This window comes from Sander vitreus, chromosome 3 (genome assembly GCF_031162955.1).
Source record: "Sander vitreus isolate 19-12246 chromosome 3, sanVit1, whole genome shotgun sequence".
Taxonomy (NCBI): Eukaryota; Metazoa; Chordata; class Actinopteri; order Perciformes; family Percidae; genus Sander; species Sander vitreus.
This window is the reverse complement of record NC_135857.1, coordinates 12,101,363-12,118,908: the sequence shown is the minus strand read 5'-3', so window position 1 is coordinate 12,118,908 and position 17,546 is coordinate 12,101,363. Positions and strand designations below refer to the sequence as shown.

Genomic DNA, 17,546 nt, shown 5'->3' with positions numbered 1-17,546 from the left:
CCGAAAACGTTGTAGTCGTCTGGCGAGAACACTGCGTTCTTTCACTGTGACAAGAGTGTGTTAATGAAACATTAAGTTGTTAAATTTTACTAATTGAGAGGCCAATCGGTGTAATGTTGATATAGGTAAACCGGCAGAAAAGCCAGTTGTGCGCACCTACTGTACCGGAGGTAGAGTTACTCCATCATTCTTCCCATTGTATATGGGGAGAACTGGTATAACCCGGTTACCGCTGTGCGTATAAATGCACTGAGTGAGGGACTTTAAAAAGCCTTGGCCTTCATTTAGGAAACGTTCCTTGGTAATTCCAAACTTATCCCAAGAAAATGGCAGGCAGAGTTAGTGACTCTTTGCTAAGGTCATCTTTGACCAGATTGTCCTGTCAAGCAACAAGGGAAGGATCCAAATGCTATAGCCCAGGCAGATATGAAGACTTCAGTGATTTATTGAAAAAATTCAGATACAAAAGCGTACTGGCATGGGTAGCAAGCCCAAATAGAAGGAACTGAGAATACATGAATAAACAGGAATGGGGCATGCAAGACAAGGCAGGTGTGGTGAGGGTACGGTTGATTAAATTAAAAGCAAATTGGAATTCAGTTCTGTAATTTTGGTGGAGATAAGGTTTAAGATTACAATTCTTTTTTTTTAAAGAAATTTTTTTTTGGCCATTTTAGGCCTTTCTTTGACAGGACAGCTTAATAAAGGAAAGGGGAAAGCTTAATAAAGGAAAGGGGAAAATAAGGGGGAATAACATGCAGCAAAGGGCTGCAGGTTGGAATCAAACCCACAGCCGCTGCGGTGAGGACTGAGCCTTTGTACATGGGACGACCCCCAAACAGGTGAGTTAACCCAGGCACCCCCAAGATTTGATTTTTAATAGCTTTATTTTAATAAGCAGGGACATGGCCAACAATCTGAGAGGAAAAAAAATAAAGAAACACACAAGGACCAACAGAGCCCATGACAGGCTGGAGGAAGCTTTCATACCTGCTATGTTTGCTTAAACCCAAAACCCTTTTGCTATTTGGGCACCTCCTTCATCTCACCCCACCTTGTAAATCTACGTAGATAAAACATCACTGTTCTATTATTATTTTCCATGCTTCTTCAAAATGTATAAATACCAGTGCAAGTTTTGGATTTACATTACGGTGCATGTGATGCCACCCAGTGGTTTAGCTCTAGACAGCATGTCATCCACACAGAGGTGGCCAGAGCAGGGTTGGGCACTATTACAGCTGTTGCTGGTGGCATCTTTCTCTCAGGCTGAGGAGCCGGTGTGCAGGCAGAGAGGGGATCCTGAGAACCCCCAGCTATCTAAGAATGGGGACATTATGTTGGGGGGAATATTCTCTTTCCACACCAGCTGGAAAGACAGACAGGACACCTACAGGCAAAAGCCATTGCCACTGGAATGCACAAGGTAAATTATATCATATCAATTTAGATTTAAAATGTATAAATGATAAAGTCAAATTTTTAAAATAAGAATTAATATTCCTTAAAAATCCCTGTTTTAGCTATTAACAAATAGTTTAATTTCCTATGCTATTGTTTCTTTTTCATGGGCAAGTTCCAACTATTTATAACTGTTTGCATCAAGTTTGAATTTCAGAGATTTCCAGTTTGCCCAGGCTATGCTCTTTGCCATAGAGGAGATTAATAACAGCACAGAACTACTGCCTGGTATCTCTCTGGGCTATAGGATATATGATGCTTGTGGCTCCATTGCCAGAGGTGTGAGGGTTGCACTGGCCTTGATTAATGGTAATGAGGTGTTATCTGCACTCACCGAGGCACCATGTACCAGACCTGCACAAGTTCAGGCCATTATGGGAGAAAGCTCTTCCTCTCCTTGCATGGCTATATCTACAGTAATCGGACCCTTTCATATCTCAATGGTGGGTAAGAATGGAATTGGAATTAATTCTTACAGCTGGTCATAGCTAAATAAGTTGTTTTAAATAATGTTTACTTTGCTGTTTAAAAGTTTTATATTTTGCATCTTTATCTTAGGGTATTTTTTCTTTTTTCCTTTTAGATCAGCCACTTTGCTACTTGTGCTTGTCTCAGTGATAAAACCAAGTACTCATCCTTTCTCAGAACAATACCCAGTGATTACTACCAGAGCAGAGCGCTGGCCCAGTTGGTGTGGCATTTTGGTTGGACTTGGGTTGGAGCTATTAGAACAAATGATGATTATGGTAATTATGGCATGGCCATATTCACAGAAACTGCCCAGCATCTGGGAATCTGTCTGGAGTATTCTGTATCTTTCTTTAGAACAGATCCACCAGACAAAATACAAAAGATCATTGACATTTTCAAGGCTTCCACTTCCAAGGTGATTGTCGCTTTCCTCTCCCACGTGGATATGGATGTGCTAATTCAAGAGTTGTCCATCCACAACCTGACTGGGTACCAGTGGGTAGGCAGTGAAGGCTGGATCTCTGATTCTCAAATTGCAGCCATGGATAGGCATCACATTCTGGATGGTGCTGTAGGCCTGTCCATCCCCAAAGCACATGTCAGTGGCATGATAGAGTTCATTTTGGATGTGAAGCCGCTCAATTCATCTAGTAATGAAATGTTTCCAGAGTTATGGGAAACATTATTTAGCTGTAAGTTCAAACAGTCAAAATCTTCAGCAGGGAATCAGAGAGAATGTACTGGCCATGAAGATCTGACTGGAGTGCAAAACAGCTTCACTGATATGTCGCTCATGCCTATCTTTTACAATCTCTATAAAGGAGTGTATGCTGTGGCCCACGCACTTCATAATATTCTCAGCTGTAACAAAACCTGTAACAACAAGATGCAGCTAGATCCATTTACGGTGAGTTGAAAACCAAATACTTAAATTGTAGTTTTAACAGTATGTCACATTAACAAGAAAATTAGTTTTAATTAAAAAAAATAATTGCTGTCAGTCTATCATGCTGTTGGGCCAATAGGCCTACAACATGTTTGTCAGATAATGATACATATGGATGCATATCTTAGATTTTACAGCACATAAAAAATATTAAGTTCATAACAAAGGAAGGAGATGAGGTTTACTTTGATGAGAATGGAGACCCAGCAGCAAAGTATGAAATTATAAACTGGCAGCCAACAGAACATGGCATAGTGGACTTTGTCACAGTTGGTCTTTATGATGCATCTTTACCTGCAGACAAACCGCTGAATCTGCAAAATAAGTCTGTAATTTGGGCACAGAACTCACAACAGGTAAGCTGCAATGGTATCACTGTAAGTGTTGACTACAGTCTATTTGAAATTTTATAATTGTATAATTTTGTTTGTTTGTTTTTGTTATTGTATCATAATGTTTAGTTTTCATGTATCAAAAACAAAAAGAACAGCTTTGATAGACAACCTTGTAAAGGTGAATGCCCATACATTCTTTTCATGGTTTCTTTTTGTCATGCAGGTGCCTTTGTCAGTTTGCAGTGAGAAATGTCTCCCAGGAACTCACAAGGTTCTCCAGAAAGGAAAGCCTGTCTGCTGCTATGACTGTTTAAGATGTGCAGAGGGAGAAATAAGTAATGTTACAGGTACAGACAAGAAAAGTCTTAAAATGTACATGGTCACATTGTTTTTAAGAAATTGTCCTGTAATGTGATTTTAAAAGCATTAAGGGAGTTCCTGCAGGGCTGATATACATAGTACGTATGTAGTCTTAAAAGCAAACACAACATCTATATAATTTCATCATTAATCAATGCTTCTAAAATTAAAAAAATGATGATGCAATGATGACTGCTACACAGTATAATAAAGAAAATGGTAATTTAAGGGTCAGATCACTAAAAATAACAAAAAGGCCTAAAGTATGTGCTCACCTCCTCCCAAAGGTGTCTAAGAATGCAGGTAGTTTTGAGCTCAACTTCTGAAGGTTTGACATCTCTCTCTCTCTCTCTCTCTCTCTCTCCCTCTCTAAAACTGCAATAAATACGTTGAGAGTGAATGAAATTGTATTCGTGCAAAACCACTAAAAAAAATAACATTTGAAAAATGCAGCATGATACCTTCTAAGAAATATATATAATGCTTATTACAATAAAAGAAAACAAACAAAAACATTTGAATAAAACCTATTTATACTATATGTTGTACTATAAGATCTAAATGATTCATGATGATACCAGGTAGCTATGATATGGTTATCCATTTACAAAATACAAATGTACTGAGCAAGTCTAATAACTGCTTTAATATTATTTTTTCAGATTCTATCACATGTGTGCAATGTCACCCTGAGTTCTGGTCAAATGAGAGAAGAGATGCTTGTGTGAAGAAGGTGGCAGAGTTTCTATCATATGAAGAGATTATGGGAGCGCTGCTAACTGCAGCATCCTTATTTGGAACATGCATCACTGCTGTTGTGGCATTCATTTTCTTCAGATACAGGAAAACTCCTATTGTCAGGGCCAACAACTCTGAGCTGAGCTTCCTGCTGCTCTTCTCCTTGACTCTGTGTTTCCTGTGTTCTCTGACCTTCATAGGCCGGCCCTCTGAGTGGTCCTGCATGCTGCGACACACAGCATTCGGCATCACCTTTGTTCTCTGTATCTCTTGTGTTCTGGGGAAAACTATAGTGGTGTTAATGGCCTTCAAGGCCACACTTCCAGGTAGTAATGTCATGAAATGGTTTGGGCCTACACAGCAGAAACTCAGTGTTGTGGGCTTCACTGTTATACAAGTTATCATATGTATCCTCTGGTTAACAATTTCTCCTCCTTTTCCATTTAAGAATTTTAAGGAATTCAAGGACAAAATCATCTTAGAATGCGCTCTGGGCTCAGCTGTTGGTTTTTGGGCTGTACTTGGGTACATAGGACTTCTGGCCATGTTATGTTTCATTCTTGCTTTTCTGGCTCGAAAACTGCCTGATAACTTCAATGAAGCCAAATTCATCACCTTTAGCATGCTGATATTCTGTGCAGTATGGATCACTTTTATCCCAGCGTATGTCAGCTCTCCTGGGAAGTTCAGCGTTGCTGTGGAGATATTTGCTATTCTGGCCTCCAGTTTTGGACTGCTCTTTTGTATTTTTATTCCAAAATGTTATATTATCTTACTGAAACCTGAGAAAAATACAAAGAGTAATATAATGGGGAAGGCAACACCAAAGTCATTCTGAAGACTTAAAATAATTAAGTTAAGTTTTTACTTAAACATTTGGTAACCACTCCAGTCATGTAGACATCTATCTTCTTGTATTGTAGATACTAATTTTCTCACTGTATATCATGTCGTTTGTGAAGTGGCATATTATTAATGTAAAACACAATCATATCATATATATATAACCCAGTCTCACGGCAGTTCGTGAAATGGTCAGGTTATTTAATCTATTGATTTGTGTAAAGGGACATGTTTATTCCATGTTTTAGTCCAGTTTTTTTAAACTAATGTATTTCAATTGGAAACTCCACACCTAAAACATGTGACAATATTATAGGCCTATGTAGTCTATATTTTCTTTTGTATCCGCGGAGCAGTTATTACTATGTCACTTCCGGAGGATCCCGCGGATTGGGTAGGCCTACACGTTATTATGGTGCATAACTTACTGGAAAAAAAGACTGAGCAACTTGTCCCAAGGTTGCTGGTGACAAAATCAATCATTAAATATGTACAGTACATTGAAGCGATTCTGACGTTATAGAGCCGCTGATCGCTGTCCGATTCTCTGAAAAGAATGACCGCATTGCATTGTGGGATACAGGCTTTGAATACGCCCTGCTCAGCAAAGTGTTTGTCTTAAAGCATACATACTTTATTATTTCACCAGTAATAAGACCAAAATAATATAATTAAAATAAAGAAATGAACCATGATAACATCTCGTGAATAAATGTGGATTAATGTAGCGTTATAGTTTTAAAGATATCAATAAACAACAAAGCAATCCAGCTTTCCTTGTAATAAGACCAAAATAATATCAAAATAAATAAATATAAACCATGATAAGATCTTGTGAATAGATTTTGATAAAACAGCAGTTATGGGGCTTAAAATACCAATAATAGCAAAGCCATACAGCTTCTCTGCTGTCGCCCAACTGGCAGAAAGAATCATGCTGTGAACACAAAAGAAGCTTCCCATTGAAATACATTAGTTTAAAAAATGTGCTGAAAAAATGGGATAAATGTGTCCTTGTACACGAATCAATAGATTCAATTACGTGACCATTTCAAGAACTGTAGTAAGACTGTGTTGGTTTGGCTGGTTCAGGGAGCATTGTCAAGAGCAGAGCAATCACCGCCAAGTATAATTGTATTTCCATTTGTTGCAATAATCTATGACGAGTGTTCCTGACTGAATTATATATATATACATACACTACCGGTCAAAACTTTGGGGTCACTTAGAAATGTCATTCCACTCCATTGCAGACAGAATACCAGCTGAGATCAGTTGCATTGTTTTTTTAATCAGGGCAGCAGTTTTCAGATTACATTATGTGCTTACATAACTGCAAAAGGGTTCTTGACTGTTGTAGACAGAAGTGGCTGAAGAAACGCTTGAAATTCCATGCTTTTTGGTCTGAACGTCATACCCAAATTAAAAGTGGTACAGCTCCCATATACTTTGACACTTTGGGGTGTGCCTGATATCATTGGAAAGGTAACACTTTCAAGTTGGGTGATTCTAGGCCTTACTGACACAGAGTTACAGAGGCTAGAATGGAGGTTTTTTATTTCCGCCCAAGTCATACATCTGTAAAATGATTAGACTACACTGCTGTAAACACATTGGTGACAGACAACACAGGGCATTAGCCACATGTCTCAGCTTACTACAGAAAAAATTAAGCCAAAAGACTCAAAAATGGATTCTATGATTTTTTTTCTACAAATATGTCTGTGCGTTTTTTTATTTCCATTTGAAAAGTGCAAAGAAAAAAGCCAAAAAACTACAGAATACAACACTTCTCAAATACATAAACACACCCACATCAATCACCTTTCCAATGATATCAGGCACACCCCTGACGGTAGTATATGAATATATATATATCACTCGGCTCCGCATCGTGCCTAACAACACCCCTTAGCTGTTCTAAAATCAAAAGAATCTAGCTAGGCTACTACTTTGACCCTTCGCCGCACCTTTACTTATCATCAAGCTGCCGTAACACATCCTGCTGCTGCAAGCTACAGGCATGATGGAGAAAGACAGCAGCAACACAATTCTGAACGGCACTTTTTATTTCCAAAACTCCCGGATGGCTCAGTAGACAAGTGGAAAGCCATATGCACATTGTGTACAGCCAATTTAAAATATCACTGAAGCACGTCAAGCTTGAGCTACCACCTACGAGCTAAGCATAGTAGTACAGTTAACATGACTCAGGTTGATGCTAGCGGGCTCAAGCAAAGCACTATTTTGGAGAGTGCTTCTTGCCGACCTGTAGATGAAACCAAATCCCAAAAAATTACTATAGCTCTTGCAAAATGGGTGGCAACTAACTGCAGACCTGTCAGCATCGTAGAAGTCTCGGGTCTTAAAGACGTACTACGGTCGGCATGTTCTGAATTGTGCAATAATGACAGATTCACACATTTTTCTTTTGTTTACAGTAAATAAATAATAAACAAATACAAATCTTAAAGTCAAGTTCATAAAGCAACTTTATTTGCATTCATTTTCATTTCCAATCAAGATATACTGGTAATAATTGCTTTCAATTGTTAATGTGTACTTAAAAACAGTTCTGAAATGCAAAATAATAGAATTTTAATCATGTGATAAAACGTGATTAATCACGATTAACTATAGAAATTCAGTGATTAATTGCGATTAAGGAAAAATTAATCGTTTGACAGCCCTTATATATATATAAAATTGGATTAGGCCCCAATTAAAGTAATAACATTACCCAACGCCTTCTCATGAACAGGTTTCTACAATATCAGACAATAAACATTTATGCGCTTGATATCTTACTCCACTCCCCCGTGATTTGTGACCCACCCATCCACCCCGACCTCCTCCTAGTAACTAGCAACCTGGGGTGAAAGCTGGAGATCAGCTAACTGAAGTGCAGATGAGGCTGGAATGGTGGTTTCAGGAGAAAAACACTGCAAAAAACTGCCCACTGAAAAGTGCCACAAGTGTACTGTTTCCAGAAGCAGTCAGTGCATTTGCATGCAGTTTAAAAAATTTGTTTTCTCAAACACCTTACCCCGGTTAAAATCAGAGTTCTAATAACCTGGTTTACAGAGGTAGAGAACTCCTTCAGTAATCGGATTATTGCTCCATGTATACACCATAACCGGGCTATGAATGGTTTAAGCGTCTGCGCATGCTTCAACTGCCTCTTCCCACTCCGCTGGGGTTGATTTTTGAACTGGAAATAATCCGACAGAACTGTGAGTCCTTGTCGTTGATATGATACCATACAACAAAACAGCGATGCCTGAATTAGTGGGCCATCGGTTGCACGGAGCTTGCGGTCCATCTGTTTTACTCCCCGCCGAGGCAGAAGCGGACATCAGGAGATAGCTAAACAGATTGGCCATCTCGGGGGCTGTCAACGTTGTGTCTTGGCAAAACAGTGGAGAGACCAAGCAGCCCCTGCTGCGGCTGCTGGCTAACGTTAATATTAGCTAGTTAGCTAATGAAGATACCTTACTAATTCCACCCGACACTGATTAATGGTACTGATATAATTTGCCGAAAAAGTTGTAGTCGTCTGGCGAGAACACTGCGTTCTTTCACTGTGACAAGAGTGTGTTAATGAAACATTAAGTTGTTAAATTTTACTAATTGAGAGGCCAATCGGTGTAATGTTGATATAGGTCAACCGGCAGAAAAGCCAGTTGTGCTTTGGCAGATCGCCGCCTACTGTACCGGAGGTAGAGTTACTCCATCATTCTTCCCATTGTATATGGGGAGAACTGGCATAACCCGGTTACCGCTGTGCGTATAAATGCACTAAGTGAGGGACTTTAAAAAGCCTTGGCCTTCATTTAGGAAACGTTCCTTGGTAATTCCATGCCAAGAAAATGGCAGGCAGAGTTAGTGACTCTTTGCTAAGTCCATCTTTGACCAGATTGTCCTGTCAAGCAACAAGGGAAGGATCCAAATGCTATAGCCCAGGCAGATATGAAGACTTCAGTGATTTATTGAAAAAATTAAGATACAAAAGCGTACTGGCATGGGTAGCAAGCCCAAATAGAAGGAACTGAGAATACATGAATAAACAGGAATGGGGCATGCAAGACAAGGCAGGTGTGGTGAGGGTACAGTTGATTAAATTTAAAGCAAATTGGAATTCAGTTCTGTAATTTTGGTGGAGATAAGGTTTAAGATTACAATTCTTTTTTTTTAAAGATTATTTTTTTGGCTATTTTAGGCCTTTATTTGACAGGACAGCTTAATAAAGGAAAGGGGAAAGCTTAATAAAGGAAAGGGGAAAATAAGGGGGAATAACATGCAGCAAAGGGCTTCAGGTTGGACTCAAACCCACAGCCGCTGCGGTGAGGACTGAGCCTTTGTACATGGGACGACCCCCAAACAGGTGAGTTAACCCAGGCACCAACAATATTTGATTTTGAATAGCTGTGTTTTAATAAGCAGGGACATGGCCAGAATTAGAGAGGAAACAAAAATAAAGAAACACACAAGGACCAACAGAGCCCATGACAGGCTGGAGGAAGCTTTCATACCTGCTATGTTTGCTTAAACCCAAAACCCTTTTGCTATTTGGGCACCTCCTTCATCTCACCCCACCTTGTAATTCTACGTAGATAAAACATCACTGTTCTATTATTATTTCCCATGCTGCTTCAAAATGTACAAATACCAGTGCAAGTTTTGGATTTACATTACGGTGCACGTGATGCCACCCAGTGGTTTAGCTCTAGACAGCATGTCATCCACACAGAGGTGGCCAGAGCAGGGTTGGGCACTATTACAGCTGTTGCTGGTGGCATCTTTCTCTCAGGCTGAGGAGCCGGTGTGCAGGCAGAGAGGGGATCCTGAGAACCCCCAGCTATCTAAGAATGGGGACATTATGTTGGGGGGAATCTTTTCTTTCCACACCAGCTGGAAAGCCAGACATGACACCTACAGGCAAAAGCCATTGCCACTGGAATGCACAAGGTAAATTATACTGTATGAACCTATTTAGATAAAATATTAAAGATATTAAATAATAATTAATATTCCTTAAAAATCCCTGTTGTGGCTATTAATAAATACTTTAATTTCCTATGCAATTGTTTCTTTTTCATGGGCAAATTCCAGCTATTTATAACTGTCTGCATCAAGTTTGAATTTCAGAGATTTCCAGTTTGCCCAGGCTATGCTCTTTGCCATAGAGGAGATTAATAACAGCACAGACGTACTGCCTGGTATCTCTCTGGGCTATAAGATCTATGATGTATGTGGCTCCATTGCCAGAAGTGTGAGGTATGCACTGGCCTTGACTAATGGTAATGAGGTGTTATCTGCACTCACCGAGGCACCATGTACCAGACCTGCGCAAGTTCAGTCCATTATTGGAGATACCTCCTCGTCTCCTTGCATGGCTATAGCTACTGTCATTGGACCCTTTCATATCCCAATGGTGGGTAAGATTGGAATTGGAATTAATTCTTACAGCTGGTCATAGCTAAATACGTTTTTTTAAGTAATGTTTACTTTGCTGTTTAAAAGTTTCATATTTTACATCTTTATCTTGGGGTGATTTTCCTTTTTTCCTTTTAGATCAGCCACTTTGCTACTTGTGCTTGTCTAAGTGATAAAACCAAGTACCCATCCTTTCTCAGAACAATACCCAGTGATTACTACCAGAGCAGAGCCCTGGCTCAGTTGGTGTGGCACTTTGGTTGGACTTGGGTGGGAGCTATTAGAACAAATGATGATTATGGCAATAATGGCATGGCCACTTTCACAGAAACTGCCCAGCATCTGGGCATCTGTCTGGAGTATTCTGTATCTTTCTTTAGAACAGATCCACCAGACAAAATACAAAAGATAATTGACATTTTCAAGGCTTCCACTTCCAAGGTGATTGTCGCTTTCCTCTCCCACATGGATATGGATGTGCTAATTCAAGAGTTGTCCAACCACAACCTGACCGGGTACCAGTGGGTAGGCAGTGAAGGCTGGATCTCTGATTCTCAAATTGCAGCCATGGATAGGCATCACATTCTAGATGGTGCTGTAGGCCTGTCCATCCCCAAAGCACATGTCAGTGGCATGAGAGAGTTCATTTTGGATGTGAAGCCGCTCAATTCATCTAGTAATGAAATGTTTCCAGAGTTTTGGGAGACATTATTTAGCTGTAAGTTCAAACAGTCAAAATCTTCAGCAGGGAATCAGAAAGAATGTACTGGCCATGAAGATCTGACTGGATTGCAAAACAGCTTCACTGATATGTCGCTCATGCCTATCTTTTACAATGTCTATAAAGGAGTGTATGCTGTGGCCCACGCACTTCATAATATTCTCAGCTGTAACAAAACCTGTAACAACAAGGTGCAGCTAGATCCATTTACGGTGAGTTGAAAACTAAAGCCATAAATTATAGTTTTAATAGTATGTCACATTAACAAGGATAATTGTTTTAATTTAAAAAAAAAAATTGCTGTAAGTCTATCATGCTGTTGGGCCAATAGGCCTACAACATGTTGGTCAGATAATGATACATATGGATGCATATCTTCTTAGATTTTACAGCACATAAAAAAGATTAAGTTCATAACAAAGGAAGGAGATGAGGTTTACTTTAATGAGAATGGAGACCCAGCAGCAAAGTATGAAATTATAAACTGGCAGCCAACAGAACATGGCATAGTGGACTTTGTCACAGTTGGTCTTTATGATGCATCTTTACCTGCAGACAAACAGCTGAATCTGCAAAATAAGTCTTTAATTTGGGCACATAACTCACAACAGGTAAGCTGCAATGGTATTACTGTAAGTGTTGACTATTTGAAATTTTATAATTGTATAATTTTGTTTGTTTTTGTCAAAAAACAAAAAGTTTGTCAAAAAGAACAGCATTGATAGACAAAACCTTGTAAAGGTGATTGCCCATACATTCTTTTCATGGTTTCTTTTTGTCATGCAGGTGCCTTTGTCAGTTTGCAGTGAGAAATGTCTCCCAGGAACTCGCAAGGTTCTCCAGAAAGGAAAGCCTGTCTGCTGCTATGACTGTTCCAGATGTGCAGAGGGAGAAATAAGTAACATTACAGGCAAGAAACATCTTAAAATGTACATTACACTTGTTTTTAAGAAATTGTCCTGTAATGTGACTTTAAAAGCATTAAGGGAGTTCCTGCAGGGCTGATATACATAGTACGTATGTAGTCTTAAAAGCAAACACAACATCTATATAATTTCATCATTAATCAATGCTTTTAAAATCAGACAAATGATACAATGATGACTGATACATAGAATAATAAAGAAAATGGTAATTTAAGGGTCAGATCACTAAAAATAACAAAAAGTATGTGTTCACCTCCTCCCAAATGCAGCATGATACCTTCTAAGAAATAATATATAATGCTTATTCAAATAAAACAAAACAAACAAAAATATTTAAATAAAACCTATTAATACTATATGTTGTACTATAAAGATCCAAATCATTCATGATGATACCATGTAGCTATGATATGGTTATCCATTTATTATCCGGTATTGTCAGTCTTGTATGCATAGAAAAGATGTAAGATTGAGACAAAACTAAATACAAATGGTACTGAGCAAGTCTAATAACTGCTTTAATACAATTTTTTCAGATTCTATCACATGTGTGCGATGCCACCCTGAGTTCTGGTCAAATGAGAGAAGAGATGCTTGTGTGAAGAAGGAGGCAGAGTTTCTATCATATGAAGAGATTATGGGTGCGCTGCTCACTGCAGCATCCTTATTTGGAACATGCATCACTGCTGTTGTGGCATTCATTTTCTTCAGATACAGGAAAACTCCTATTGTCAGGGCCAACAACTCTGAGCTGAGCTTCCTGCTGCTCTTCTCCTTGACTCTGTGTTTCCTGTGTTCTCTGACCTTCATAGGCCGGCCCTCTGAGTGGTCCTGCATGCTGCGACACACAGCATTCGGCATCACCTTTGTTCTCTGTATCTCTTGTGTTCTGGGGAAAACTATAGTGGTGTTGATGGCCTTCAAGGCCACACTTCCAGGTAGTAATGTCATGAAATGGTTTGGGCCTACACAGCAGAAACTCAGTGTTGTGGGCTTCACTCTTATACAAGTTATCATATGTATCCTCTGGTTAACAATTTCTCCTCCTTTTCCATTTAAGAATTTTAAGGAATTCAAGGACAAAATCATCTTAGAGTGCGCTCTGGGCTCAGCTGTTGGTTTTTGGGCTGTACTTGGGTACATAGGACTTCTGGCCATCTTATGTTTCATTCTTGCTTTTCTGGCTCGAAAACTGCCTGATAACTTCAATGAAGCCAAATTCATCACCTTTAGCATGCTGATATTCTGTGCAGTATGGATCACTTTTATCCCAGCGTATGTCAGCTCTCCTGGGAAGTTCAGTGTTGCTGTGGAGATATTTGCTATTCTGGCCTCCAGTTTTGGACTGCTCTTTTGTATTTTTATTCCAAAATGTTATATTATCTTACTTAAACCTGAGAAAAATACAAAAAATAATATAATGGGGAAGGCGGCGCCAAAGTCATTCTGAAAACGTAAAATTATTTTGTGGCTAATGCCATTATAGATTGTACTTAATCATTTGGTAACCAGTTCAGACTGTCATGTAGACATCTCTCTTACTGAAGACTTGCATTGTAGCTACTAATTTTCCCACTGTATATCATGTCATTTGTGAAGTGGCATATTATGACAGCATTTCATATAATGTAAAACACAGTTATATCAAACTTATATATATTTTAGTGCTGTCAATCGATTCAAGTCAATTTAATTACAGATAGTTACAGTCATGAGCTCTGATTAATCATGATTAATTGCAAATTCTTTAACATTTATTAAACACATGTTCAATAACAATCACATTTGTTGATGCATCCATATGAACTGCAGACATATTAAGCAGTAACCAACAACAGTTACAAAGTGATGTCTGCTGTATGTTTTGCATAGTAACATTAACTCAAATGAATGCAGCAATAAGTAGGCCTATTTTAGAAATACAATGCCATTATGTATGTGTAGACACAGAGGGAACAGTCTCTACATTCTTTGTTAAAGATAATTAATTCAAACAGTGTGCATCTCTGTAACATTCCTCCTGTCAACCAATCATACAGTCTAGTCTTCTTTCAACCAGTTGCTCAGGCAGACTAGCTTGTTCAGATTTTCAGATGATAGAGCTGACCTCTTTTTCTGCCGAATGTTGCCTGCCAAAGAGAACAGTCTCTCACATTGCACTGTTGAGGCAGGTGTAACCAAGTACCTTTTAGCAGTATGGGTCAGCTTGCCATATACACCTGGTTGTGACAACAACTACTGTAATGGCGATGTTTCCATGCTGACACAGTCCTCTGCCTTTTACTTCTCTAGAGGTTTATCTGTTTACAGTACCTCATCATCAGACTAACTTTGATCCCATCAGAAGGAGGGCCATCTTCTTCTTTGGTGGCTCTGGCTCTACTTTTTCTACAGAGGCCTGTGGTGCAGGTTCCCCATCCTTCAGCATCTCACTCAACTATATAGGCAGGGTCAACATCTGATACCTCCATTGTGCAGGAGATGACATAGTGCAGGTAGTAACCAGAGCAGGATACATACTTTTCACCACTTAGGAGCTCAGTGATGTACCTACAGCGCAAACACAGTACCACACAATTGACTTAATGACTACAGTTTTCATATATGTCTAGATAAATTATGTCTAGATTAAAGCTTAGATCCGGCCCAAAAAATGCCAGCCTGGCCCGACACATTAACTGTAATTATGAGCCCGAGCCCAATTTAAACCCAACATTTTTTTTAATACATGGGCCGTAATAACTGACGTTCTCAACTACAATTCTGAGTTGTTTGAACTGCAGAAATCTGTTTAGAAGGGTTATGCTTGGAGAAGTAACAAAAGAGTACATTGAAGGATGACTATCATCTTTTCTGCCATGGCAAGCCTGCTTCATGTGTCTGTTCATCGTCCCTGTTTTTTAGCTGTCATAGGCGAGCAGCGTGCCGCACTTAATGCACTCGACAAAGCCAACACATATGTTGTCACAACTTGTTTAAAATGGTTCCATACCTTCGACTTTCCTCCAAACTTGCTCAAAGGTAGGCTAATTCTCCTGTTTTTAATTTTTTCTTTAAGCTCCATGTTGCACTTAAGCTACACCATACAGCACAGTAGGCCCGGTGTGATGCGTGCGAGTGGAGGAGATGCTGCGCATGTTTATTGGCATAGCTTTCTCCCCACCCAGTTAGGCTAATAAAGTAATGATTGAAAAAAACACAAATGCTTGATCAAGTGCCCAAGGATAGTGGCGGGAAATGTCGGGTCGGGTCCAATTTGGTTTCGGGCAGAGAATCTAAACTCTAGTCTAGACGACTTACAAATGACTTATGTTTATCAGTAAAATTGGAGAAGACAGAGAAATCACATTACTTGTATGGCTTCAGCAATGTTTCCAACTTTGCCAGCCTGTCATATTCAGCTGAGGTTAGCATGGCTAACTTGTGCTTTTGCTGTGTCAGCATTGATTTAAGTGGATCTTTGTTCTTTTAATTCCGCCACATCCTGGATGAAGGACTCCTCTATTAGTCTATGAGAGGCTTGCTGAGCTTTCAGCTCTGTTGTGTTTGCGGGACTGTGTCTAAAGTGTCCGACTATTTTACGACATTCGGCTAAAACACTGTCAAATCCGCTGTCCCGTAAAGCCATGGTGATCATCTTTTGTATCATGTGCACCACACGTGGCAAATGCTCGAATGGTAGACTCCTTGTGGCGGCAATCATATTGTGAGTGCTTTCTGTTCCTATAGTTGTGACCTTGCCTGTTATGTCCCACTTATTTGCAACTTCAAAAACTGGCTAGCTCCTGCTTTGGCAAAATGCCTTTTTTCTGTTTTTAACACGCCCAAAGTGAATGAGTCCAGTTGATTATGTGTGCTGTTACACCGAAGGTAGGTATGGTTACTTTCTGATGTCCAGTGGTCTCCAGTAAGTGCAAGAAAAGTACCTTCTGCCAACTGCCCCACTTTCTTATCTTTTTCAGCATTGTACAGTTAATGTACTCTCGTAACAATAGTTTCCCTCGATGGGTCGCCTGTGGTGATCTAAGCAGCAAAGGGCCGCAGGTTGGATTCAGACCTGGGCCTCTGCAAAGGACTCAGCCTTCATGGGGTGCACGCTCTTACTGGGTGAGCTAGAGGTTGCCCCAGCACTAGCATCTTTGCTAACATCAGCAAAAATGTGTTTCGCCCAAAGATGGCACTTCAAACTTGTCGTGATTCGGTTGAAAGATAGTTCATCACTGCAATAAGTGCACACAACTTTGGTTTGATCAAAACTTCCATCTGGAAGCTTTTTATAACGAAACTTGTCTTCTCTGCCATCGTTTACTCGCGTTTGCCGAGCCACACATATCACAGCAACCTTAACCATCCGCTCTGCGAAAACTAGAAGAGGTTGTGGTCAAACTTCATAAAATGATTACTTTCCATTACAAAATAATAATATATATATATATATATATATATATATATATATATATATATATATATATATGTTTTGATATCATTGTGATTTGAATGCCTAACAATTCTTCAATAAACCATTATATACCTAAAATAGAAATATTTTAAACTAAGTGAACCGTTGTAACATGAAAGTGCGATAGAACAATTAAAGTTGCTGGTTTATTTAGCCAGCGGCAGCAGTTTCATTGCCAATATGGTGACTGCGAGCCGGCTACAGGCACCGCCAGATGACTAGTAGTTGAGTTTAGCCAGAAAAATGCGGCGATGACACTTAAGTTTAGGCACCAAAACGACTAGTTCAATTTAGGAAAAAGATCGTGGTTTGAAATTAAAAACTCCCGAGGAACAAACAAGCGTTTCCTGGGTGAAAGTATTTTGGGTTAGGGTTAGGATTAGGGTTAGTATTTTGTTTTCGAGCTGTCCTTTAGTTTGACACCACGTTGTGCTATTTCATTTTGAGATTATTTTCCATTGAATATTGAAGTTTATAAATACATGTTTTGGCATGTCTGGCTGATAGGCACTACATGCATGGTATTGAAAAGGGGGATTTAATTCTTGCATGTTTTGTTATGCATTATATATATATATATATATATATATATATATATATATATATATATATATATATATATATATATATATATATATATATATATAGAGAGAGAGAGAGAGAGAGAGAGAGAGAGAGAGAGAGACAAATAAGTGATATTAGGCAATATGACTCGACTTGAAAATGGATTCCAAAAGAATCCTATTGCACTGTGTCTGCTTGATGTGTAAATAAGCTAATACATCTACTGGCTTACACAATAGCCATATCAACTTTATAAGGTGATAATGGTGTTTGTAAAGCTTGTTTC

At 39.1% G+C, this 17,546-nt stretch overlaps 2 protein-coding genes across 2 annotated transcripts; both read left to right on the top strand.

Annotated features, from left to right (window-relative positions):
• Window positions 1-1,232: 1,232 nt before the first annotated feature.
• LOC144515291 (extracellular calcium-sensing receptor-like) lies at window positions 1,233-5,149 on the top strand. Its single transcript, XM_078246001.1, has 6 exons — window positions 1,233-1,426; window positions 1,607-1,904; window positions 2,045-2,839; window positions 3,007-3,234; window positions 3,437-3,560; window positions 4,236-5,149. Exons 1-6 carry the CDS (start codon window positions 1,338-1,340, stop codon window positions 5,147-5,149), a joined length of 2,448 nt encoding a protein of 815 aa, XP_078102127.1. The 5' UTR covers window positions 1,233-1,337.
• A 4,779-nt stretch (window positions 5,150-9,928) lies between these two features.
• On the top strand, window positions 9,929-13,687 carry LOC144512697 (extracellular calcium-sensing receptor-like). Its single transcript, XM_078243559.1, has 6 exons — window positions 9,929-10,122; window positions 10,291-10,588; window positions 10,729-11,523; window positions 11,695-11,922; window positions 12,098-12,221; window positions 12,774-13,687. The coding sequence occupies exons 1-6, from the start codon at window positions 10,034-10,036 to the stop codon at window positions 13,685-13,687; spliced, it is 2,448 nt and encodes an 815-aa protein (XP_078099685.1). The 5' UTR covers window positions 9,929-10,033.
• Window positions 13,688-17,546: the final 3,859 nt, after the last annotated feature.